The sequence below is a fragment of the Anopheles cruzii genome, chromosome 2, assembly GCF_943734635.1.
Source record: "Anopheles cruzii chromosome 2, idAnoCruzAS_RS32_06, whole genome shotgun sequence".
In the NCBI taxonomy this organism is placed as follows: Eukaryota; Metazoa; Arthropoda; class Insecta; order Diptera; family Culicidae; genus Anopheles; species Anopheles cruzii.
In genome coordinates, this window is record NC_069144.1 from 35,757,738 (window position 1) to 35,785,698 (window position 27,961).

Genomic DNA, 27,961 nt, shown 5'->3' on the forward strand with positions numbered 1-27,961 from the left:
CTCGGTGTTCATTTACAATTCATCAGTGTTTCAAGTTTATCTCCCTTTGCCCCATGAGCGCACTTACACGGCTGATTACTTTAACAGTTCAAATAATATGCTTGCAGTTAGTGATACTAACATAAGGTTTTAGGTTTACAATATTTGTTGCGCAATGCACATTCTCGTTCGATATATGTAATCTGGTACGTGCCGCAGTAACAAGCAATGCTTCACACACAAAGTTCACTCAATATTGATTTCAAAACAATGCCAAATACTATCATTTTGCTAATTCGTTCGTTTCGCTAATCACTCGTTTTTCTTCCCGTTTTGCGCAATCTTCTTCTCTAAACTATAAAAACCTGCACGCCTTTAAAGGCGTATCACCTCAACAATTTTAATTGATCAAAAAAAATGTTAGTTCAACAGATATTGCACCAAACCAAATTGTTCCATCACGGTGGAAATCCAAAAAAAGCCTTCTTATCGGCAAACAACATAAGATATGTTGCCCATTCTAGTGCAATGTTTATCCTTTAGTTCGAAAAATTTGTCCCATAAGGATCATGTCGACGTTCGAGAAGTTCTACTAAACAAGGCCTTTGTTAGAATATATATGTTACAGGCGCTGCGCTTTGAGTAACGTCGAACAAGCAATTACTTTTACGTGCCTTGCTTTTGATTGGTTAATTCACAGTTTGCTGGCTAATCGTTTTGTATGTGTATATAAATTATATATATATATGTATTCCCTCTATTCTGTTAACTATCGAAAGGCTCTAAAACAGTCGATCTGATGCCGTCTACTTCGGGTGCCCCTAGCATGCGTAAATATTCATACGTTCCTGCTTCCGCATTCGTTATTTGCGTTTACGTGGATGTAATTATTGATTTTTTACTAAATTATTTTTATATGTATAGTTAATTTAACTATAAAAAGTTAATGCCCAGCAGACAGCGGGCAAAGAAACACGAATTTTCTCCATTAACTTGATTCTCACTCGCTATACGGAACTGCATTTTGTCAATTCGCGAAGCCGTTTGCCGATAGTTGCTCCACAGACAGTGGAGTAGTTTCATATTCGTTTGTCTCACTCTATGAGTTTCGTAATCGTTGGTATAAATATGAAGTATAAAATATGTTTATATAGTCCTTTGTGGTCCGCTTCAGGCAGGGGAAAAGAGTATGTGTGTGTGTAGTTGGGGTGTATATGTTTCGTCCTATATCACTAATAAATTAATGTATAAATTATTGCTGCTGCGTTCGATTATCAAAAGGCGTTCGTCGTAATATGCGTTCGTGGGTCGTTATTGTTCAATTCAACAATCGAATGAGGGTACCACCAACCTCTCACAGGTCATCTTAAAATCGTACCTTCGTAAAAAGCACTACCCCAATCAACGCCGCGTCGATCAGCTACAACCTAAATAGGGCTGTGGTGCTAATCCTATCGACGCTCTTTTCCTCGCTCTTCGTCGCGAAGAACACGATCGTGCAGAGGTGACGATCGCATTCTTATCTTCTCGCCGGCGTTCCGACTGCTCTCAGGCACTCTGCGCTTGCGCTTGCTTGCCGCTGGCCATCATCTCGAGAGCGCCACCACCGGTAGTACCGTTTTTCTTGAGCATGTCCGTCGGCTGAGCCGTCGACGGTGTGGTGAGCATGTTGTCGGCGGACGATTGCGCCTTCGCCTTGTCTTGATCCTCCTTGAAAAATATCTTCGTAATCACAATATCGCCCGTGCTGAGCGTTTGACATCCCGCATCCTTCGTTTCCTTCGGTGGCATCTGTTGGTGCTGTGCTGAATGCTGATAGTGGCCGGTTACTTGAGCTGGTGGAGGCGTTACGGAGTGTTGCAAACGTGCCGCTATTTTCGAACCGGGTTTGTTCGTACGCCTGTTGGGAACGAAAGAAAACTGTTCAATATCTGATAGGGGAGTTTTTGTTCTTTATGGAGCAATATGTTTCTTACGGTTTATAATCATTTAAATTTGAAAAAAATGGATAGATTTTAAACAATCTTAAAACAAGGTGATGATCGATTATTCAATAGAAACGGTAGCACCGTAGAAATTGTAGAAAGTTTAGCAGCGTTTAAACTTTTTGAACATAATCAACAATAATTAGATCGTTACTTTTCATATCGATCGTTAGCTCCGGTCGAGTATCCGGACTTACCCTTTGGCGTCTTTCTCCTTTGCTGGCTGTAGAACATTATCGTTCGTTACTACAATTGTATTGGCATTGAAGCTGGACATAGTGTCCGCGAACGACTAAAATGGTGAAAGTAACAAACGAAAAATAATTAAAACTCCGCAGAAATGTCCGACAAATGAACACAGTATGGCGGGCACAAAGAAAGTCGATCTTTTCTTTGGCACGCTCTCTTCGTGGTTCCTGAGCATTACCTGATCGTTCGGCAGTAGCGTAGCGGCAGAAAGGATCGCTTCCAGTTTGTCGATCTTGGCCATTCGATCCATCGTTGTGTTGGACAGGATCTCGTCCATCAGCTGCATTGACTCGGTCAGACTGGGCGGCTCGGAGCTCTTCGGTGAAAACGTTCCACTGCCTGCCGTACCCGTCCCAGGTAGCGAGTTGTCGGACGGAACACTGTCCATACTCTGGTAGTCCTGCTCCGTGGCGTCACACTCATCGTCCGAATCGCTCTGATCACAGCGATCGCGGTCGTAATTTTCCAGTTTGTCCAACTTTTTCGCTACCTTGTACGACACTCTCAGCTTCTCCTTTTCCTCCTCCGTCAAATCCATATACCTGTGACCGACCGACGATAGATAGAAACGATTGTTTCGAATAAATTCTGACGAGCGTCGCGTCGTAATCAATCACTTCATACCTCAACAGTCTGATCTCTCGATTGCTCAGGACAATGTTTTTGCTGGCGGATTTTAGTTTCACCTTAAGGTCCTGAATTTCCGATCGCACTTTCCGCTGCTTCTTGCGCATCTTTACGTCCACTGGGCGGATTAGCATTAAAATCTGCTCAGTACACAGCTCCGACAGCAGCTCACGGTATTCAGACTTGATTGATCTGTAGGTAGGTAGATTTTACAAGTAATGATTTTATAAGATTCGTTGGGAAACTGATTCAAGGCAAGCCGCCTTACGTCGCCATGTTGAGGTAGAGTTGTTCATTGATCAGAATCAACACGTCTCCGGCAGCGTACAGCAGCATATCCCGTGTCAATGGCCTCCGCGCCCAGTACTTCTGGTCGCGCCGATAGACGTTCTTTAGCTGGTCCTTCATCGGGTTCACGGTTGCATTATACATCTCGCATAATGTATTGAGGGATACGTTCTTGACCTTGTACACCTGCTTGCCCTGGTCCTGGAACTGCAGCACCGCGTGTGCAGACTGAAAGTGAAAGAGAGAAAGATGTACATAAAATCCCCTGGTGTGTCGCTTTTGCGTATAAATTGACAATAGCCAGAGTCGTGCCTACCTGAGTATCGAACACGTTCCGCAACAGTATCTGGAACTGGTTGAACAGATTGACCGAGTCATTCCGGCAGTCGTGTATCACCTTTACCACCTTCTCAGACTCGAGAATCTCCTTCAGCCCTCCTTCCACTACCATATCGGGACAGGTGGCAATGTCGAAAATGAACGCTTCGCCACGCGTTGTGCCAAGCTGTACCATCGTTATCTGGCCACGGACGCCCAGATTGATGCCCTCACAGTCGAAGGAAACGATGGCCTGTTCCTCAAGGGCGGACCTTAGGATGGCGTTGGTCACGAACAGTGATTCTTTAACCGTAGCAATTACCCGCGTATTCTGTAGCACCTTGATTTTCCACGTATCGCCAATGAAGTAGTTGTTCGAGTGGACCGGACTTGCATTACCACTACCGACGGACGCCACCGGAGGAGGCGTCGGAGACATGGCGCCTCCCTGACCACCCCCGGCGGTTCCGCCCGTCGTCCCAGGACCGGGTGGCGAGACCGCGTGTTGTTGCTGCTGCTGTTGCTGCAGCTGGATCGCACTCATCGAGTGTTTATCCTTCTCCAGGTTCTCGGCAAGCGTTTTGATCACGAGACTATTGATGCGTTGCTTGAGCGTTTGATTTTTGGGACTCACAGCCGCACCACCACCACCACTGCTAGTGACGGTATTGGATGTCGGTACACTACTGCTGCTGGCGGTTCTATCGCTCCCTACCCGGGAGTCCTGAGTGATCGTCGCTCCTGACCCCAAACCCGTATTCGTTCCGGTATCGTTCGTCCTAGCCATTGGCGACGGCAGGAGCTTTGTCGTCGTCGAGTAGCTCGTTAGCATTGGGCAGTTTCTGGGGCACAGATTTTCCATTTTGAAATCGTTCGTTATGAGCAAACTATCGAAGCCACTGTTCGGTTCGCTTTTCATGGTCGACACCAGCGTCGAAGCATTGGACACGTTGGCCGCGCCTCCACCGAGGCCCACCGAAACCGGTTCGTTTAGCTTGAAATCTCCGATCATATTCTTCGGTGAAGCCGTCCGGCTGGTGTTGCTACTTCCGTTCGCGCTACCCATCATGCTGCTGCCGCTGCCTCCGCCGACGTCCCGGCCGATGTAACCGCCGGCCTGTAGATTATGTGGACTCCCGGAAGACCCACCGCTGTGGCTACTGATATTACCTAAGCTATGATTACTCTGATGATGCTGACCACCCTGGAAAGTGCTGTTGGAAAGGTTCAACTTGTCCTGCGCCTGGCGGATGTGCGCATCGGACAGTTTCGGTTTCTGCAGCAGCGTGACTAGATTGGACTGGATGTGGAAGCAGTCGGAGAACAGCTTCAAAAACGTTTTCAGATCGCTGGGGTTCTTAAACATGTGAAACCACTGCTCCTGCGGGAAGTTCGACGTCACCATGTGGAACAGCTGATCGACCAAGATGGGGCCCTTGATCTCGATCACCGTAGCGAACGAGTCCAGCAGCTGCTGAGTCGCTTGTGTATCGATCGTCGAGTTTGGCAGGTGGAGCCTCTCGGATGCCGGCACCTCTTCTTCGTCCTCACAGCCCACCAGCACGACGCTCTCATTCTCGATCACCTGGAACGTGTCCGGGTGCTTGAGGAGAAACTCGGTAAACTCGCGAATGTGCTGTCCGGAGATGTGGCGCACTTGAGGCGACGCCTGGCTACGGTGCCCGAGCAGACTGCGAATGGGCACCTCCGTGCCTTTGCCGTACTGGAGCAGCTTGTGCTTGAAGTAGTCTTTCGCCTCTTTAATGTAATCTCGTTTTCCCGAAACCGACGAATCATCCTGGTTGTTCGACTGGTACGAGTTGATGTGCACAAAATCACCATTTATCTCGAACAGGGCCGGATATTGAGCAAGAAACTTCTTTAGGCCTACAATGAGAGTAAGAATTGAAAGAGAGAAAAGAATTAGTATTTTCAGATACAGATGAACGATTCTTCATTTGTGAAATCTGAACCAATATCAAGTGTTCCTTCAAATACTATTTTCTTACATCTAGTTTTGGTAAGCTTTTGAGTCAACACGACCAGGAAAAGTCACCGACTTGCAAGTTTCATGGAAACAATGCATCCCTAAACCATAATGACTTTGTAATTTACTTTCTGATGTTGATCTACCAAAAGTTAATCAGCCCAAAGCACCTTTTCCCAGTGTAAGGAGAGTTTCAAAGCATGCCGATGGTTAAATACTATTTTTTTGTTCAAATTTAGCTAATTTGAATTCAAACAAGGGTTCGAAAACATTTGAAAACAAGGCCTGATTTTTCGACATCGGATGATATGCACAAAAGGGGCTTGTAAACCTGACGGATACAAGAGAATTTGTAGTTTAGATTCTCACTGTACGTTTATTAATACGTTCTGGTGTTGATTTATTACGCCAACCAGCTTTGATACGTTGAACACGAATTTCATTTTCATACCGACTGTTGCCCTACTTTTGTCGAATATTTTGACAATATCCTTTTGATTTTTACCGTTAAAATTTAAGATCATTTTACGTTCTTCGTCGATTAGGTTACAACATTTCAAGTTTTTGCCTGCAATATTTCAAGTAAACTGAGAAACGCAATATTTTATCGCACGTTTCTCATTTCTATTTGTGCATTTTGAATATCAAATAAGTTAATGTATTCTAGTTGCTGTAGTGTCGAGCAATATGAAGCAAACAAATGTCTGTCAGTTCATCTCCAAGCGATCGTTGATCGTTGATCGGACAACAATTTTAAAAGGAGTTTGCTTCCGGTTCCATTAAGTATATGGGTTTTGTTTTTGCTCTTAAACAGTTTCCCTTTTTGTATTCTTAATTGCCCATGATTGGGAACAACTAGTAGTCAGTAAATAAAAGGAGTTCTCTCAGAAGAAACGATTTCGAGAGCAAGTGTGAGGCGACTGCACCAGAGTGGTTGATAAAAATCTGTCGATAAGATGTTATCATTTCTCCTAGGCCACCTAGCACACACACACCAGACGTAATTCCGTGTCAACGGAGATAACGAAGCACCGTCCGCTTCTTCTCTGCCCATCCGGCTATCTTTCGTAACGTTGCGTAAAACAGCACTGCACCGGAGTGTAAATCGGGTCAATTTATTAAGCCACAAAACTATCGTTACGCATCATAACGCAATTTCGGAGTGACGCGCGCGGGCAGTTCGAAATCATCGCCGTTTGGCTCTCGTTTTCGCAGCATTTAAGAAAAAGTGCACACTTTCCAACCCAGCGACTGAGGTCGGTTGAGGAGTTTGTGTAATAACGCTGCTAACAAATTCGACCATTTCTACCGGACCCGGCCGAGCACATTAAAAATCAATAAACGGCATAACGACACCCAACAACCTGAGTGCATCGACGAGGAAACGATACGCGCGCGCGCGGGGAGAGCGAAAGACCAAATGGAAGGAAGTGAACCACCGAATCCTCCGAACCTCCCCATGCGTGTGGGATAATTTGACTTCCGCTTGCATGTAACCATTTTGCCAACCTAAAGTGCGAAGAAATGGTTCAGTAGACGCCCGACAGTTGACGCCAGAGCCATTGCCACTCGCTGCTGACGGTCGTTGAGTGTGGGAAAGTGTGATTGGCATATTGCTACCGGTTACACTAAGCACAACCGATGTTAAAAACATAGAACAGCTCGGTCGACGCCGACATTTTGGCCGGATCTAGATTCAAGCCGAAACCATTACACAACAAACAGACAATGATTCCCGATTCGTTGAGGGGCCGCAACCGAAGAGTTGCATTGTGCAACTGAAGTTGTGACGACAAATTCCGCACTAAACTCTCCCATCAGAGATCCCACCGGCGGGGCTGCGACTGTTAAAAGTGTTACAACTGCCGTCGACGCGTTTAATAGAGGCTAATTTTTCGGCTTCCCAACCCGCCACAGAGCCACAGCGTAGAACATGGAAAACAGTCGAAACCAAACCATGGCCAGGCTCGTCCTCCGACGTGCGTTTCTACGCGTTCCCGCAACGCAGCCCGTGATTGTGCGGCGTAAAATCTAAATAAATTCCTCTCACAAACTTGTTTAATTTATGTATGTGGGTAAAGCGTAAACATCACCGGCGGCCTCAAAAAATGCCAACAAGCCACATTGGAAGATTTCCGCCGTCCCGTGAATTTCTTCGAGAGCCTCCAAGAAATCAGGTGCGAAAAACACTTAACACCCATTCTACGGCCACGACGATGGCGCTTCTGAGCGGGTCGTTCACCCTTTTCGTGGAGAACCGGGCGTCCCGGCGGGGTGTGGATGACGTCGTCTCACGTCACCACCATTCGAAACGGGTTGTCACCGGGGTGCGCGGGCTCTGGAAACGAGTTGGAGCTGCCTGCCAATGTCACCACTCTCGACGACTGAACCACGCGATTGACACATCGGTCTTTGCCTCTACGAACACATTTGAATGTTGTGCCGTTGCGCTCGAAGCGTTATGATTTCGGCTCACGTCGCACCGGAAAACGAATCATGCAACCACTCTCCGGTTCGCGAGGGGAAAGAAAACCTCCGTTACCTCTTAATATTTATCGGTCCCCGGGTCTCTGGGGCCAGCAAACACCCAACCCCAAACAGATGATAAGATTAAGCGCGGCCCTTTTTTGGGGCTTGGTTGGGCTTTCGTTTGCATGTAATCGATTGCGGAAAAGGTTGCATGAATGATGATGATGGCGATGATCAACGACCGCAACTATCGTAAACTTACAATCACATCTCAATTTCATAACCATAGCCGTTTAGGTTGAAAAACACACCTCACAGGGTCTAAACTGTGAGGTTTAAGTAACTCCGCCTCAAGCCAAAACACTAATTGATCGATGGCGCTTGGCTATCGATGCGGTTTTATTCGCCGCATTTGATGCAACGGAAATCACTTTTGCGCCGATCTGATCATCTGCGGACCAGGATTTGGTAGGATAACCAGAGAGCGATTGCTAACATGTCGGTCAATAAGGAGTGAAGGAAAGCTATAGAACCATGTTTCTGAAGAATTATTCCACAATTGAAGCATTAAACCCAAATTCCGTTTGACTTTAAATGATTTGGAGGTCTGCCGAAATTAACTACACCTAACACATCGTTCAATAAGTCCCGAGACTAACTATGAAAACAACATTTTATCGGCCAAATTTTTTTATTATTCATCAACATAATCTTCTTAAAGTGTAATACAACAATTCCACACCTCTCTATTTTTTCAATTCCATGTTTGTAGCACGATTTGTCGTTTGACTCAAAATGAGCCTCACTAGCAGCGATCACCTTCTCATTCAAGCCATATCTTTTTCCCTGGAGCATCTTTTTGAGATCCGTAAAGAGCCAGTAGTCGCTGTGGGCCAGATCCGGCAAGTATGGAGGATGAGGAAGCAGTTGGAAGCCTAATTCGTTGAATTTGGTCATCGTTTTGATTGACTGGTGGCGTGGTGCGTTGTCTTGATGAAAGGTGACTTTCTTCTGTGGGCGTTTGGGCGTTTTTTCGCTATTTCGGCCTTCAAACGATCCAATAATACCATGTAGTAGTCGCTTTTGATGTCGCGATTTGAGTCGCGGTATATAGATGGCATTGTTAGCGCCATTTGTACGCTAGTCTCGGGACTTATTGAACGATGTGTTACAGTCTCTTCAGGACCTCACGAATTTTAAGTACTCCGTTGCTTCGGATGCGATCTATCATCTTTGTTAAATAATAAAAGCTTATTCGTGGTTCTTCGAAAGAGACACAAATGAATTTATAAGCTCGACATTATAGAAAGATTATAAAATTTTCACATAATGCAAATAACGCTGTTTCAATTTTGGAAAAAGAGTTGGGACGTATTTATGAGTCCTACACTTAGAGGTATCGACTTAACCTTACTTATTCCTAGTATAGGATTTTGCTGCCGCAGCACAATAATGGATGGCCATTGGTGCGCGATTCGCGAGGAACGAAGTTCAACAAACCGTTCGAATTGTTACCAATTGCTGCTGCCGATTTCAACAATTAGACGAGGCGAAAGCAATCACAGCGGCACCATAAAATCGGACCACAAACAAATCCGCCCTCCGGTGGTGCGGCTGTTAGCAAAGTTCGCAATCGCAAAAAATCGACCTACACCGTGTATCGCGCGCGCGTGGCGTGTGTTTATACGCCCCAGCCACACTTCTTGGCTATGGTAATTTGTGCCACTTTCGAGAAGTAAAACGCTCACGATTAGCTCCATCGATTGGCTGTGACGCACTTGTAATTCGTGTAAACAGCAGCGGAGCAGAGCCTCCCGTAAGCCGGTAAAAGGAAACCCTTTTCTGCACAACGAACTCGAGGAAGAATCGCGCGAACGAGCAATTAATTTCCTGACGAACCCCGCGCGGGCAAAATGAACCATGACACACACGAGATGTAGGAAATCACTTTCGATAGATGTTTACGACCTCTCTAACGGGGACCTGCTGCACGGTGACCTTTCCACTGGACGGTGGAGATAATCCAAGCTGACGTGACCGGGGAGTGTTTTTTGGCGGGTCGCCCCTTTCGGTGTACTAATTTGAAACGGTAAAAGCTGGGTCCAGCAAACCGTGGGTCGTGCCGAAGGAACTCCCTGTCCAGCGAATGCCTACGGACAATGCAGACACCTCGTACCAAGTTTTGGTCAAAAATTATTCTCACCCGGCATGGAGCAGCCGGGCTGTCGTATATAATTAACAATAAAACGGCTCATCATCATCAACATGGCTCCCAGAATTGGTATGTGCGAATGTGTCAAATTTAGGGCACCCCCCGATGGTCGACCATCATCATCACTCAAAGCGATGCAAGTAGCGTAGATACGGTTGGGTCTTGAAGAAAGTAGCGCAGACAGGGCGCAGTTCACTCCCACAGGCCCCCAAACCGTCCCCTCACGATTGACAAGCCCCACGAAGCGCGGTGGCACTTCCTCGTTAACTAGGCGCCATTTTTTCCCAGCTCAACCCTCTCCCTTCAGGGGGCATTTGCAAATAAAGCGGTGTCTGCATCGGTTGAATGGATATTTGCACAATTTTCATCACCCAGTGAAAGCGGAAAAAGTGCAGATTGCGTGGCAGATTATTATGACGACAGCAGCTCTGTGCCACCAGATTAACCAGCGCCACCGTTTGAATGAAAAACTCTTCTTCAAAAAAGGGCTACAAATGTCGACGAAAAAATGCTTATTACATATTGATCGCAGAGAATCGTAGATATCGCTCAATTAGTTCACCAACGGTGCTCTGATAATCGGTACTGCAAACGGCGATTGACTTTCTCCTAGATTGATTGACATGTTTCGTCTTATCACTTCATATCGCGCTTGCATGTCACGCGAACTTTCCGCAATCGATCGATGCAATATCGCCGGGCGCAATCGACGGGTTGGGACCAAGCCTTGGAAAAAGTGTCAACTAATGAGTACTTGGTTAATCACTTTCCGAATCAAGCGCCATATCGTGCTTTATATGCAGCGCGTTTGAGACTTTCAAACCCACTTCGTAATACTCATGCAGCGAAGAATCGAAAGTCCTGTCATTTTATTTTCGTTCAAACAATCTGACTAAGGCAAGTTTTTTAACGCCATTTCAAAACCCGAAGACTCTTGTAAAATCTTTTGTTTTCATTCATGCATAAAAAGGTAAACATACACTTTCAAGATAATGCCCAAAGGATTTTGTTTACTAAAAAGTTGTAAACTTGACTCGTCCCGCGCTGATAACGTGTACTTTTTTTGTAAAGAAACATCCAAAACATGTTTAGGCATTTTAGGAGCTCCAAACGTCGAAATAGTATCAAGATTCAAATATTTCCATACAAATTCGAATGCAGTCGTCTTTCGAATGATCAGAGATATCAAAATACACCCCGATCACTCAATACAATCAGCTTAATAATAACGCAATATCGTGATGATCAAAAGACGATAGATTCGATAGGCCAGATTCGGTTTTTATTCGACATTTGTGATCTAACTACAACAACAAAACGTATGACTACTTTAATGAAAGTACAATGTATTGTTCGTCGATAGCTACTACTTTCTCTCATCTTTTAGGTAGTTCCTCGATTCCGTGTCGATAGAATTCCGCGACTTTAGAGGCGATCCAATCAGAGACCCTTTTATCAATACTTTCATAATAAGTTAACCCCTGTGCTGCCAAATCGTTACTCATGTAACGGAACAGACACTATTCCGAAAGAGCAACGTCTGGTGAATACAGCGGCGGGGTTTACAGCGCCGATCCGACATTTTCGAGATAGATTTTAGCCTGTTTTGCGATGTGGGGTCGAGCGTTGTCATGTTGCAAAATCAGCTTATCATGTCTTTTATCCCATTCTCGTCGTTTTATGGGCACAGCTTCGCTTCAAATGCATTAATTGTAGTCGATGGGATTGTCCATCAATAATTTCATTAGATTTTAAAAGCTCATAGTACAACACACCTTTCGCATCCCACCATATGCATAGCATAACCTTTGCGATAGTGAATATTTCGCTTTGGTTGCGATGGACCTGGTTCACCAGGCTGGCCCTTTTGCATTTAGGATTCTGGTAATAACTCCCCTTTTCATCAGCAGTGACGATTCGGTACAAGAATCCTTTTTTCTGCCGTGCAAGCAGTAATGAAAAAGTACTCCACACAAAAACGTTTTACCAGGATCAAAACTTGACATGTTCAAATGCTTAAAACAGGTGTTGTTTACACTTTGACCAAACAATCTATACTGCGTTAGATGCGTAATGACAGTAGCTATCAAACACATATTTCATTAAAAAAATATTTGTTATATTTAGTGAGTTACGCCATCTATTGTAAAACGGCACGAATAAATTCTAAGCACTCCAATCCAATTTCCTTTAGCCAATCATTTCGGTTCCCACTAGTTACGCGGGCAAAGCCTGCTTCACTTTCACCTAACATGAGAAGCTCTCGTCGTCCATTCGCCTCGTGCTGCGCGTCCGTTGCCCAAGCAACCAACCTGTGAAATGACCAATCACATCGCGGTTGTGTTTTGACGAAACTTCAACTTCTTTGGAAAAAAACGCGGCCACACACACCAAAGCAGCAGTAGTTAGAAAAAAAATCGGTCGAAATGAAAAGTAGTTTCTTCGCCGTGTCTTTCGTTTTGATAGCGAACTGTGGCCGCCCCGAGAAAAGCAAACAGGAGCAGCGGCGCTGCGCTGCAATCGGTGCGAGGATCAATCGGAAAACAGATCGCCGAACGCCGAAGAAGTAGCAGCGCGATCGGTGACCAACTCGAAGTTGCTTTCCATTTTCGATTTCCAGCTCGCACCCCCACGAAGTGTGTGTGTGTGCGTGAGTTTGCTTACCTTTTTCCGTGTTTCATCAATTTCCCTCGTTTAAATTCGGTCCACGACGCGGCGACGTCGGCGCGATCTTCGACAATCTTTCGAACGCTTCGCGGTCACGGTTGAATGAGCATCGTTACTCGGCACCGGCGTAGTGCTGACGCGGCTTTTGGGGCGCGCGAAAGCAAGAAATCTACGCAGGAGCAATTAATAATAATTGCACCCAGGCTAATTTACTAACCACGATCTCGCGGGGGGGACGTACCTGTGCGGCGAGGGAGGCGGCCCCGCCAGTCGCCTGTGTGGCAGCAAATATTTGTGTGAATAATTTATGGCGTGCGGTTGCAATCGAGTTAATGCTAATCAGCTCAGCACACCACGGCGTAAAGCAGAGCACGGGGTCCTAAATCGGGCTCTACTTTCCGTTACAGCATGTCTGGCAGGAATTACCTCACATCATCATCATGGAGGTGCACGGTGATCATAAACATCTCCCGGCTTGATTGGCTCATCTTTTTGGGGGATCAAATAAAATCGATCCACATCCAATCGGGTGCTTGGAATGCATATGGGAAAAACTAACAAGCATCATTTAGTAAAAAAACAAACAAACGTGGCCGATCGCTTCTACGAACAATAATTAAACAGCCTTTTAATGTGCGATAAAAATGGTTCGTCTGCGCTGCACTATGATCGTTCGCTCTGAGAGATGACAATAAATAAATAAAATATGAGATAGAAGATTGTGGTGTTTTTCTAACCGATGTCGTCATGTCGTCTGATGGCCGTAGCCGCCATTAAGTGTCACATGAGCGCATACCAATGCCACATTCCGTCCACGTTCCAATAAACGCTACCGTCTGGATGTGTTGGTACTGCTTTTCGCATCTTAATCAAACACTGCAACGCGTAAAATGCGAGGTCACCCCCTTGTCACAGTGTCTCAAAACCCCGCTTCACCACCAAGCGCCGCGTGTCTGTGGTGGTTCCACTGATCCATCCACCTACACTCCACCGTAAGGTGTCAAGAGCATTCGTACAGCGCACTTCAAACGCATTTCTGGATTTCTGATTTTTAACCGATCCTTTCATGGTGTTCGGTATTATCTATACAATATACGAGGTGTGTTCAAAGAGTTCTGATAATTTTGCATTTCCTTTCGTCCATTTGCATTGCATTTGCATTTTCTCATCGTCCTTTCAGTTTCCGGAATAAGAAAAAGTCACAGGGGGCCATATCTAGAGAATAAGGTAGCTTTGGCATCATTAGTGTGTTGTTTTGCCAAAAATTCGCGCAGAAACCACGATGTGTTAGCAGGAGCGCGACATCCAATTTTGGGTTTCCCATAAATCCTGGCATTTGTGACGGATTGCTTCTGGTAAATTGCGCAATAACTTGCAGGAAATATTCTTTATCGGCCGTTTTATCCTTTGACAACAACTCATGATACACCACGACCCTGCAATAGAAGAAAACTGTAAGCAAAACTGTTCACATTCGACCAAACTTCTTCTCGGCCTTCTGGAAAATTGTTGAACCACCGATAAGCGCTGGTTTTGATCATACCGTAGATTACGGGTATTAAGACCCTACATCTATGAAGACCCCTCCTCATTTTTAGATCAAAAATTTAAGAAAAATCTAAATTACTTTATTTTTATTTTTTAACGACTTCATTTATAACTCATTCGTCATAGAAGTTATGAAATTCTTCAGTCTCAAACATATCTTCTGTTTCCAAACATTGATTAACCAGTTTTCTAGCTAATTCTTTCATGTCATCATCATCTGTGTCTGAGGAATCACTTTGGGCAAAAATAGCATCATCTTCAGAGCCATCTAATGCATTACTAATACCTGCTTTTTTAAATGATTTTATGATAACATCTTTCTTGATGGCATCCCATGATGTTTTCACCCACTGGCAGACTTCTGAGATTGTTGGCCTCTTCAACAGGCCTGATGGAGTTAAGTTTGTATCAGATTCACTCATCCATTTGGTCCACTGCTCCTTCATATTTGCCTTAAAACGTTTATTGATACTGATATCAAGAGGTTGCAATTGACTTGTCAGACCACCTGGAATGACTGCTAACTGGGTTCTCAGTTCTTTAGCCTTTTGCTTTACTTTTTCCGTCAAATGTCCTCTAAACTGATCAAAAACCAAAAGAGAATTCTTCTTCAACAGGCCGCCAGGTCGCCTAGACCATACCTTATCAAACCACAAGTCCATGCCCTGCTGATCCATCCATCCTTTTGAATGAACATGAATCAATACTCCTGTGGGGATTTTGTCCTTAGGAAGGGTTTTACGTTTGAAGATTAAAAGTGGAGGCAACTTGGTGCCATCAGCCATACAGGTCAAAACACAGGTAAAATGACTTTTTTCATGACCTGTTGTACGAATTGCAATTGTCTTGGCTCCTTTCTCATCAATTGTGTGATTATCAGGACAATCCAAATTCAGAGGCGTTTCATCCATATTGCCTATCTGTGACAATTCAAAGCTAAACTGTTGCCGGGTATTGATAATAAATTTGTGGAAAGATAACGCTTTTTTAACTTTCATAAAAATCAGGCATTCGTTGGGATAATTTTGTTCTTGTTCTTATAGCCAAACCCTGGCGTTTTCTAAATCTGTAGCACCAAACTGGACCTCCTTTAAAGTAAGTGATATTTAGATCTTGAGCAATTTTCATAGCGAGACCATTTTGCTTGAGACTACACCTATTAAGACCCCCCTGGATTTTAGACTGAATTTTTTTGCAAAAAAGGTGGGTTTTAATACCCGTAATCTACAATAATAGCTTCACCATAAGCCACTGTCAACATTTCCAATACGTTCGTACTCCTAATTTTATTTTTCACAAAAAATTGAGGAAGATTCTGCGCCATCCTTTTTTTTCGGAGTAGACAAAAATCGAAGATGAGCCAAGACACGTGCACAGCAAAACAGCTGTCAAAAATTGACTAATTAATCAAAATAGCCGAACTTGTCACCATAAGTTCGAGTGACATGAGTAGCAACCTAACGCAAAAAAAAATCGAGAATCGAACATACGTAGCCCGCGAGAATTCAAATGTTTTACTACTTTTTAAACAGCCCTCGTATATACAATCTTTCAGACAATGCAATTTAAATGTCAGCTGTTTAAGTAAATTACAAGTGAATTGAAGTACACTTAGTCATAAACTTCCGCCCGGTAGTTGGCCCGGGAAGCTGTGGCCCAGGAGTTATGTGCTCCTTTGGACCTGATCGTCTCGATTAAAGTGATTGCGTGTGGCAAACAGGGCACAGGCATAGTGATGTTTGCGCGGCAGCCACCAAGCTGGCCAAGTGGTGGGCTCACACGGATCGCCACACCGGATACGCCGGAGAGCGGACGCGCTGCCTGCCTCCTGGCGCATCATTGGACGCCAAAAGCGATCAATGTAACATAAACAGTTCCCCGCCACCAGCGACCTGATGATTACGGTGATAGCCGTAGCGAGAGCCGAGAGAAGCGCGGGCGCCCGTGTCTGTGCCGTCGACCGGTTCTGCTCCCATTCGAAAGCATCTGGGTCCCCGGTATTCCGATGCGATTTTTGTACTGCTTCCGATCAAAGCCAACGGGGAATCAACATGTAATCATAACTATATTGCATGCCTCTCGCTCGTGGCGAAAAAAGGAAACGGTGCCTCGTCATTATTGCTTGGAAAGCTGCGTTATGTTTTCAGCGCTGCCTTGGAAGAGGACCAACAGATGATGCGGCCGCGACGTTAGTAGTGGCGGTTGTGAAATGAGAAAATGGAAACAATAAACAACAAAATAAATCATGCTGCATTCGGGAGCATTTATGTTATCGTAAAAGGGTACTTCGAAAGGCGATTGACGGTTCGCCTCTAAAAACAACTTTTGTGTTTCTTGTCAGTTGTTTAGTAAAGTGCTCGTTTGTTATCCAGATATAATTTATCGTAAAACACTATTCTGTTATTTCATACAGTTTACTAGGTGTGTGCGTTGAGAAGTGAAATTTTAGAATGATGGCTGTACCTGCCGATTGGGACTTCCCAGTTTTGCGGTTCATTCATCATTATCTCATTTTGACATCAGGTAAATCAGTCCAGGTCGCAAAAGAAATTAATCAGTTATCAAACGACCGTTGAAAGGGTTAGACCATGCCAACTTTTGTGCCTGAAAATGACGTTTTGTGGGGATTATTATTTTTCTGCCCCTGTCGAAGAAAACTGCTTCGGAATCGCACCAAATGCTTGTCGGGACTTGGTTTTGGAAGATCGCTGTGCTTTGAGTGGTTTAAAAAATTTCAAAATGGCGATTTTGACTTAACAAAAAAAAGCGTCGAAGGACTCCAAAAAACGGACTTTCTGATGGGACAGAAAGGTGTGGTGTTTCACAAGCTCCTAAAACCTGGTGGAAACGATAATTCCTATCGCTACTGACAACAAATGATCAATTTGAACCATGCATTGATCGAAAAACGACCAAAATGCAATTCTAGGGGGTTCCAATGGGGGCGCCTGGTGGCCCGTGCCAACAAGCATCAGGCCCCCCAAAAAACAAAACTGTTTCAGGATACTATCAAATCACTTAGATGGGAGTTGCTATCCCTCCCCGCGTTATTCACCAGACTTGGTTCTTTCCGAATATCATTCATTTTCATCGATGGGACACGTATTGGCTGAGCAGCTCTTCGTTTTCTACGAGGAAGTCGAAATGGGAAGACTAATTAGTTTACTTAAAAAGTCGAAGCATTCTTTCGTCTGGGAATCCATGATTAAGCAGAGAGATAGGAGAAATGTATAACTAGCGATCGCACATACTTTGAATAAAAGAGAACATCGCATTAAAATTTTATAAACGTTTTTTGCGTGTTAAAATATTTCACTTCTCAACGCACACACCTAGTAAACAAGGGTTCCTAAATGAGTTGGGTCACACAATGATTGTCCTTTATATTTTTGACATTTGCAATGACTCTGTAATTTGTCCCTTTGGTGCAGAGACTACTAGGTCTGCCAGGTCTGGCTTAGATCCATTTATATCCTTTTACCCCTCAGTGACAATTTTATGTTCCTACTCACAACAATCTCGTTGCGATCGTCAAGTAACGACGATGAAAATGTAAACAAAATTGAACAAAGCCCACGTCGGAATGTTATGAATCTTGGCCGAAGGGTGACGGGGATGATTGCCCATCCCGTGCCACAGATTTTGAGTTGTACAAGGAAGAGAGGGACGATGACAAGCGCTCCGGGCGGTCCGTGACATCAAAAGAGTAACTTAACTAATCAAAAAGTGATCTAAATAATTATTAATAATCGAAATAATTAAGGTCATTGTTGAGCATGTGGGCTTTAATAAAGAAACAGTGAGATAAAAAGAGACTCGAGATGTGGCAAGAGAACTCCTGGGAAACCGGTCAAAACCTATCCTGAAAATGTCCGATGGGACTGTTAAATCCCGCTGTATTCACCAGATATTGCTGTTTCGGACTACACCTAATACCTAATTTAGGCTTCACACACCTAATAGCAAACTCATAATTTTTTCGTTCAAACAAAATAGTTTGCGTACACTAAGTGTAGCATACTATAGTAAGATAAAAATATTCACACATCAATAAACACATTGGCATATGATCATGGGCAAATGATCATATGATCACAGTAAGCATCACTTAACCTTTCTCCTTAAATGTTACGACGTTACTTAATTTTGAAATTATAAAACACTCATGTTAACAATGCTCCTGCCACTGTTGATGACTTAGACACTTTGAAGATATAAATCAACAAATAAAAATCCAAACATCAACCATTTGTGGTTATCATGGGGTTCGGCTCGAGTGAGACGATGACGAAAAATATGAGGGTGGGAAATTTATCGACCGACCAGGCAATAGAAAATATGGTCACCCGCGCACACTACACAACAGTGATCCTAGTTTTGGTGATGCGAATCGTTTGTCGATGTGCACATTTCTCATTCGCCGGTTCGGAGGCGGTTTGATTGATGCGAAAGAGAAACCAATCCACCAATCCGCTAACACACAGCACACGTCAGAAGAGAAACTGGCAATTAATTGAATAATCGTCGCGAGTAACCACGTTCGCTGCAACAGAAGCAGTTCGAAAAATCGATCGGCGGTCGCAGGAACTCCAATTGATCGATCGGCAACACCATTTCTTCAGCGACCGTCCGATGAACGCACAACAACTTCGCGCTTTCCGTGTGCGATTTTTCACTGTATATGTGCTGCATTGTGGGTCGACGACTCCCGCAAGACATTTTGTGACTTTGGATCCTCAGTGATTGGGACTACTGATCTCCGAGAGTTGGTGGTACTGTTGTTCGGTGTGAACGAAGCGTGTGACGTTGGCGAAGAAATCGAAAGTAGCCAAGATATGATGTGAGTCGGTTGATGGTCGCCACTTAGAGACAGGAAAAACTGGCAACCAAAGGTCCGTCCGAACGCTCCTTATTAGAGTGCAAAGGAATTGTTTCGATTGTATGAGGACGAGTAACACAATCCATCGCTTTGTTGATGAGAATGAATGTTTTAAACTTTAAGCTTCTGTGAGCATGTTTCTGGAAGTTATCATGTTTACGGGTTATCAAACGTTTGTGTGGCGTTGCTTATGAAACAACATCTGTTATGTTGATGTTTTGTCTTTCTCAATCATTTACCGTATTCATCCTCCAAGTAACATAACCCTACTTCTATATGAACTTTCGACGTGTAACTTCATGAAATACTTGGACGCTTCCAAATTTTCAAGATTTTATTCCATTTTTCTAGTATTGGGGCAGCGGTTTTATTGAAAACTTCTTTTTTTGTTTAACTATTAATTACTTTCAAATATCGAGCTTTCTCACGTCACGAATGTTTTATTAAACATCTGTAGGGATAGATGGCAAAGATGGGTCTACCGTTGATGTTAATCACATTATTTTTGCATCTTTCGCTAACAAAATTATAATGAAACCTTTTAGCAATATTTATGTTAATTAAGACAGCACTCCCGCTTTCGGCTTGTTTGCCATTATTATTGAATTATGCAACTTTACAAAATTTATAGCTTTCACTTCACATCAACTGCCTTTTCGTAAACAGTTATAGCCTAAAGCGCCACATTTTAAACTAGCGTTTATTTGATATTGCTTAAACACTTCTTACTTAAATAATTCCAGTAAAGTTACTTGTGATTGCTCTTGACGCCGTGGAGCACTCAAAACATGGCGACTTCAGACAAATCAAACGTACTCGTACAATGCAAAACCAAATACTCGACCTCTTCACAGCAGTGTGAAATCGATCCAAATTCCCCATCACGCTCTACTGAAAAGAAAAGAGTTGTAAAACTTGCACCACGCAGATAGGAATGAAGAACAACGGTTCAGATTATCGACAAAACGCACGCAACAAAGTTTCGTCAAACGTGAACGTGTCCGTGTCCCTGTAACTTTTATCCCTAACAGGATGGTACAACGGAATTTGCGCTCTCGCACCAGAAAAGCATTTACTAACGAATGTTGTGTGATTGCGGGCAGTTCACAGGGTAATGGCCAGAATTTTACGGAAGGTCGTACGATATGCACAACCGACATTCAACAGATTTTACAAACAAAGGGAGCTTTCAGGATGTGGTCTCCGAACAAAAATAAGTCCGTCGAATCAACCTTATCACTTATTAAAAAATGGAAAGTGCACGATTAAAAACTGTCAAAATTCGAATAAATTCCCTCGCAGTTTTAAAATGTCTAAATAAAACAGCTAGCTACTGAATTGACGAATAAATTATATCGTTACTGTGGGGTGCGCGCCCATTTGAATTTCTAATTGTTTTAATACAAATTGCACAATAATTTTTCTATCATTATGAGTAGAGACCGGAGCCGAAAAATTGCCAGCACCACAATCAAGATTTCATAACTTATCACGAGGCCACTGTTAATTAAATCATCTTAACATCATAAATACAGCCGATCCCATGGTGGGAAGTTTAAAAAAGGGTAAAGTGACCACGAAATAAGAAAGGCACAGCGAGCCTTCGAACCACGAGGTAAGAAAATGTAATACAAAAAAACATCATACTACGGTGACATCAATTTCCCTCCCATTGGCATTCCATTGGCGAGCCCGATGGGTGGGTACAAAATAGTTTCCTGAAATCTGTAGGTGTGGCAACTTGGCCGCAACATACGCAAGGCACCAGGGCACACATCGCACGTTTAACTCTTGCCCAGCTTAGAACCTTCGGTAGGTCAGTGGCGAACAACAAGAAGCCGACAGCGATTCAGTAGAAAACGTCCGTACAGCATATTCCCATTCCGTCGCAGTCGAATGGAGTCAATCTTGTCGACGGCGGCCTTATCGCGCACAGTACAGTGGTTTGATCGCTTTTTGCATGACTGACTGACTTCGTTTTGAATTCGCGCCCTTGCGTTACCGACGCTGGCACACTTTTGCGAGCATCGATTCGTGATTTCTTTTCGTGCCGCTCGTTGTATGCATCACTCGCGTTGGGCTGAGTTTATAGCGGAATGTCGCAGAATTTATTAATGGTGCACGCCTTGAAAAACCCTACGTCTGCGCTACGTCTTCGAATAATGCGGAACAGATTGACAGCGGCATAAATAGCCGGGCACTGCAAGTGCTTATTACAATGAGACCGAGTGGTAAGACCGTACAGACCATATAGTAACGACTCCCGTTTGTCGAGTGGGAAAATAAAAACGGCTGAATATTTTTCGATGCCTGAACTTTTATTTGAAAGATTGATTCATGACATTTTTTTATGGAAAACAATTTTGGTGAAATGTTCATAACGATTGACTTGGCAGTAGCTCATTCGGTCGACCTGTTTTTCATACATTTTCGATTGTATCTGGTCCTATTTCGGCAATAGCCACGTGAATTTGGGTCTTGAGGTTGTCAATAGTTGCTGGTTTGTTCGCATAACCTAAATATCGATTGTGGCTTTCACTGTATGGCACGTAGCACCGTTCTGTTGAAACCAAATGCCGTCCAAGTTCTCATCTTCAATTTCGCCGAAGAACCAGTCAGCCAAAATCCGCACCAGACAGTGACTCGTTTTGGGTGCATTGGCTTCTCTTGCACGATATGTAGGTTTTCCGAAGCACAATACTGCTTATTAACATAGCCACGGAGGGGGAAATGAGCTTCAATTAAATTTGCTTTTGACGAATGAGTAGACGACCTATCAGTTTTTAAATAACTTTTCCATATTTCCCAAATTTCTGCAACCAAAATTGTATTTTATCCATAAATTTGGTGAATCGACCTGTCAAATAAATGTTAAAGCATCGAAAAATATTAAGCCGTTTTTTGTAGCCAAAAATAAAAAAGTACGCGCTAATTTGCTCATTCTGTACTACCTACCTCTTATTCAAAAATTTGCATAAACTAAGTGAGAACGGATTGGCACACAAACCGGTCCTATCCAATCCTGATTGTATCGGCCCTCAATCAAAAACAATACTAGATCTAGACGAATAGTCAAACTAAAGAACCCAAAAAAAATGGGCAACAGCAGTATAATGAGCATTTACTACCGATGATGCATGACGTTTTGGGATAAATGAACGAAATTAACAGGGAAATTTAAGGATTATAAACACTCAGCTCAGACAAGTGACGTCTTCGGAACACAGCTTCGGCGACAAAGTCAGATGAATAAAAGATAAGAGATAAGGTTAGAGACGATATTAGACAAAGAAGTGTCATTATCGTGCTTTAAAAACATAATTTTATCCGTTTACTCTGTTGTTTAAAAAGAAATAACAGTCAACAAGCGAACTCAACACGACAGACAGACCGCCTTGAGCAAACCACTTGCAATATCGATTGTCAAACGTGTTAAATTTATGATGTTGAGCCTTTTTCCTAGCTTATTACTGTACCCGCGTACCACCGTCTTTGATTTGAGTGTACGGTCCACTCATTGAACTACCTTTACTGGTAAAGTGAAATGTTAAATTCGCAGTGACAAGGCAACAAAAAAAAGTTCTTAACTAAATTAAAAAACAATACTTTTAACACAAAACATATAACTTTAAGATAAATTTCCTCCAAATAACGAAATGATAAATAACTTGACTCACAAGAAAATGCTCATTATCACTCAAGCCCACCAGACAGGTTTTGCCCAGTGGTCGTTAGAGGGTTGTTGTTTGTGATTTCCAGCTACGGACCCTTTTTTTGCAACATATTTTTGATTGCATGTACCATATCCGGTGAGGTACACCCCGCGGGCGGCAGAACACGCACGAAACGGAGTCGTTCACTGGAGCAACATAAAAAAAGAAACTCCAGCAAGTACGTTCACTTTCACGGCAAGCCCATTCGACCGCCGGATGACGCCCGTTGACCGTTTTCTTCCGAAATTGCGGCTCGGACACATTTTTCCCATCTCCGACTCCGGCACTGCCGTGCCGTTACCGCGGATGCTGTTGGTTGCTATGCGTTTTGGCTTTATTTCCCATTTTTTCTTTTCAGTTTCCCCTACTAATTTGGCCACCGCACGGTGGCAGGAAAACTCAACCCGAAGCCGTCGCCGTTGCAGTCGGGCGCGGCACTCTCGCCGACCGGACACCACCGAACAACATCGCTACGCTGCATCGTGAAATCATAATGCACTTTTTTCCACCACCTTTTTGGCGTTCCACGGGGGGGGTCATCCGGTACCGAGCGCCAATCGTTTCATTTTCCGGCCCCTCCTGAGAGTGCCGGAGGTGTAAACGGCGGCAGCAAAGTCCGAATCCGAAAACCGAAAAAGGAAAGTCACGCAAATCCGTGCAGCGCGCGGCGTCGGCCACCAACTCGTATCGCCACCCATCCACGATTGCAGATCACGAACCAGGAGCGCCTTTCTCCCGGTCTGTGCCTCTTGTTGGGCCTTGCGTTGTGTTCGATTTTTAACCTTTGCTGTTTACCTTCACAACCCACTCACATGACGAGTGGCGGAGGATTTCCCGCGAGCTCCCGCGGGAGACTGATAGATGTGGCTTCCTCGCTTCCGACCGGCCAATGGGGGCCAACGGACACCTGTTGCCGAGATGCCGTCGCCGCCCAGGAGGCTTAAAACACGTTCTGGCGTAATTGTGCTACTGTTGCCCACAATTAGGCTACCGAATACACGGCAATGGCTTGGCTGTCCCTCGAAGCCGAAGGATGTGTACTTTAGTGTCGGCAAACAAGCTGTAGCCAACAAAAGCTGCTCATCTCACGCTGAGCGTGACACATCGCAGAGTGGTCATTCACACATATCACAAGCCGTCGTTCGCATATTACGACGCACGACATTACATCATCATCTGCTCATCTTCACAGCCCAATGTCACCTCTCCCAGAGAATTTCAACTAACGTGCGTCGTAAACCGGTGTTTATTCGCGCAACGTGCCGACAGACAGACCGAGGACATCTTCCTGTGCGAGCATACGTAGGTCAGAGCCAACAATTTTCTTGATTAAGCCCAGTGACGGAACTCCGACAAGCCACTTTTAAGAAACGTATCCATAATTCCTTTAGATTTCTGGCACCAGGGCATTGCGGTGTGCTTATGGTCACCTTAAGTACCGTACACATTCCGTCAAGTACGCGAGGAAAATGACGTAACGAATTAGGATCGCGGGACACAAAACGAACGGGTCACAAAAGACAACATATTTGCTTTGGGTTGTGAGAGAGAGAGAAGGACATAGCTTACGCTATGGACAGTGATTTCTTTGAAAACTAATCCTCTTCTGCCGTCTTGTTTCTGACGGGCAACATATTGACGTGAAAGGGAAAACTGACACCAGAACCCTTGAATGAACTAAACTTTTAAACTGTAAAAGAACGCGCAACATTCTATCCGCAGTCTGCACGGTATTCAAAAGACTGTAAGGTGTGTTGTGTAATGTACCAGAGTCCGTCTGCTTCTCACGCGTTCCCCCCATGCATAAGCGGATTAAATTGAACGGAATATTACAAGAGCCAAATCGTAAATCAAAATATAAGGATGGCTGAAAAGTGATCCATTATTTGTGGGTGAAATTCAAAACTATATTTAACAGGTTTCCAATGGTCCGATTTGCGTCAAACCGGGTCTTTTTTCACGAATTTTCACATTCAGTAGGACTTAAACAATATTCGAAATTTATTGTTTTATCAGTTTGCAAGTAATTCGGTAACAAAATTCCATTCGAAACTCAAAAACTGATGCTTACATTACACCTCTTTGGACGATTTCTGGACACGAACTCGTTTCAGAGCTGAAGAACCGGGTTCACACCACTCTTTAGCCAATTGTTCTGATTCAGGATCATAGTAATAGACCCAAGCCTCGTCCACAGTGATGATTCAGTGCACAAAATCCACTTCATCCTATCGAAAACGCTTTAAATGTTATCAAGAAAGATGCATTCGAATGCGTTTTTAGCGAATGCGGCACTCATTTTGCAAACAGCTTTCACGAACCCAAAACTTCGGTCAAAATATTGGTTGTACTGCTCAATGAGATAGCTAGGTCGTATACTAAATCTTTTTCAGTGATTCGACGATTTTCCAATACGATATTCGGTATTTTTTCTAAGATTTCAGACGTTGTGTCTATTTTTTCACGTTTTCGACATGGATCGTCTTGAAGGCTACTACGACCGCGTTTAAACCCATAACTGTTCCTTTTACCCACCTAATTAAAGTTAAAGAGTCCTTATACACCTTACCTTACCTTATACACCACCTTCCTTATACACGTCTAAACTTAATGATCACCCTAATAGTGTTTGGCTACACGAAAGCAACTCATAATAAACGATTCCTTTCAAGATCCACCATGTACCCAGTAGAACCATACGGGCCGTAAGTTCTTGTTTGCGGTAACTCACAACTGAATGGAGTTAACAAAAAATAGTGACAGCATTTTTTTAAGTGTAAAGTTTCAGCTTTAAAACGATCAAAAACTTGAAACTGTACGATCGATACTTTGCGAGATATCGATCACTAAAGTCATCTACCGTGAAAATAATGGATTACTTTTTAGCCAACTCTATATTTAAAAAGAGGAGTACAAGTTTTAAGTTTCTATAATCGTGTAATCTGATAATTTTTTTCATTATTGCTGTCCATAACACCGAGTGTCCTTATGGGTGACGGCGCAAGCACAATGCAGTTGCACTTGCTGATAGAACAACAAGAGCGGGGACACATGTCCGGCCTCCTGCTCTCGGCAAGAGAGTTAGGTTTACATTTTTGTTATAATTTATTGGCCATTACGGCCAGTCCCCTACGTCACACACTGCAGTGCCGGCTGCGGCGTGTAATGAAATCGCACCAATGATATTATTGAGAAAACGGCAGCCATGCAGCAACAACCCCCGCTTCAGACTCCGATCCGAACAATTCAACCTTTCCGAGACAACGTTCCTGCTGGTTCCAGGCCAGCCAGGCCCTGCTTCGTTCGTTCGCTTTGGATTAAGGTACATGCAACAACTGCTCCAGAAAACATCCTCCTGTACCACCCCTGACCACTGCCGACACAGAATCTGGGAAGCCGTTGCCGTTGCTCTCGGTAAAGTCGGCCACCTCGGCGGTCGGACAAGGCGCACCGGCGCCGGCGGGAAACATGCTTCTGTTGAGCATAGAAATCGCCCATCGATCGCGTCGTGCGGAGAAATCGGTCTGCCAATAGCTTCCACACACTCTAGTTAACAAGTCAAACATACCCTTGCCACGAGAACCGAGTCCGATGATAAGACGTACACCTGCACTGCACAGAGGCAATGTTTGCACAGACAGCAAGACCTTCCGCCGCAACATCAGAGAACTCGCGTTGTGGATGTAAATCCGAAAACAATAAACTATAATAAAATGTGAGCACATCCGTGGCGGCGGCGGGTATGTGTTTTCATCGTCGTTTCGGTTGTTTTGGTGTTTGCGCACAGGAACCACCACCGCGAGTAACCTGGCCACCTGCAGCGACGGCGCATCCGGCGACGTGCCGGCTTGATTAGAAGGAAAATGGCCTTAGACAACTCTTTGCGACGCGGGCGCCGAGCGCGCGGGTGGTGCCCTAGATTCCCACACTCACCCACCCACATCACTGCTTCGTCCCTGTTGACTAGGTTTCGCCGTTGTTGTGTCTGTTTTTTTTTTGCTTCTTTTGTTTTTCGTTATTTTATTCGTTCCGCCTCGTTACGTTTCCCTCGCCGTTGGCTCACTGGAGCCCGCGTGGATCGATTTTCACCAAATAAAACGCGGGTGAATGGCAACTGGCCCCCCGAGGGGGGGGGGCGGTGGTGCGCAAGAGCATAAGAAGTTTCACCTGTACCGGAAGGCGCCTGCCTCGCCTACCACTCGGTCAATCGATACCCCCACAATTGCGGCGAGCGGGACACTTTTCGTAGGAGAGCGGCGCAAAAACGACCCCACACTGACCTGATTGACTACCACCGGCGATCTGGCGCATTTCTTTGGTGAATCCGCGCGCCCCAAACTGGCAGGAAAGGTCGTGCAGCGTTCTCGGTTCGCCGCGATCGAGGAGGCGCTCCAGAAAGAACAGCAGCGTCATATTGCGCGCCTCTTCGTACTCCATTGACTCCATGATGATGCCGGGTGGGGTTCCGATGCAGCTGCACTACCACGTGGCAAAGGCGAAGATGTTGGCGATGGTGATGGTGGCCACTAAAGGCGCAACCTGACGTGATGTAAACCACGCCGCGGAGCGCACAGCATCTAACTCCGCCGATGCACTTCTTCGCCTTCGCCTTCAATGACACCTTTTATTGCCCTTCACTAATTGAATTTAATCACTGACTTTTCCTGTTTGGCTCCCCGCCCCCACCGCCCACCGGTCGCTTTAAACTTTTGTTTGCGATGCGCACCGTGGTGATGTGACGCGTTTCACTTTTTGTTGCCCCACCGCGCGCGATTTGGGGTGATTTTATTTCACTTTCGACACTTTCGACTATCGATGAATCCGCGGTGGCCACGTCGTCGTCGTCGCGGCTTCTCACAACGGGTCAAAACCGAGTCAGGGTGGTGGTTGGGTTGGCTAAAACAAATGCCGGAACACGCTCCGGCCGTCGCTCGTTGGTCACGCCGCCGCCGAGAAAATCCGTTGGCCTTTAATGAGTTTCTCTGCCGGAAAGGAAAGGGGAAAAAGAAAAGGATAACCGACGAGTTATAAAAAGATGAC

At 44.6% G+C, this 27,961-nt stretch overlaps 1 protein-coding gene across 1 annotated transcript; it reads right to left on the minus strand.

Moving 5' to 3' along the window:
- LOC128269379 (uncharacterized) lies at nt 1-27,562 on the minus strand. Its single transcript, XM_053006825.1, has 7 exons — nt 27,202-27,562; nt 3,445-5,333; nt 3,109-3,356; nt 2,838-3,032; nt 2,392-2,755; nt 2,162-2,256; nt 1-1,879 (listed from the first exon to the last, which is right to left on the minus strand). Exons 1-7 carry the CDS (start codon nt 27,365-27,367, stop codon nt 1,528-1,530), a joined length of 3,309 nt encoding a protein of 1,102 aa, XP_052862785.1. The 5' UTR covers nt 27,368-27,562; the 3' UTR covers nt 1-1,527.
- Nucleotides 27,563-27,961: the final 399 nt, after the last annotated feature.

Excerpts from the sequence above, each read along its gene's own strand:
- LOC128269379 (XM_053006825.1), bottom strand. The coding sequence starts at position 27,367 with ATGGAGTCAATGGAGTACGAAGAGGCGCGCAATATGACGCTGCTGTTC. Across the intron at positions 3,357-3,444 it reads GGAACGTGTTCGATACTCAG|TCTGCACACGCGGTGCTGCA; the intron begins GTAGGCACGACT and ends TTTCACTTTCAG. Across the intron at positions 1,880-2,161 it reads AAGGAGAAAGACGCCAAAGG|GCGTACGAACAAACCCGGTT; the intron begins GTAAGTCCGGAT and ends CGTTCCCAACAG.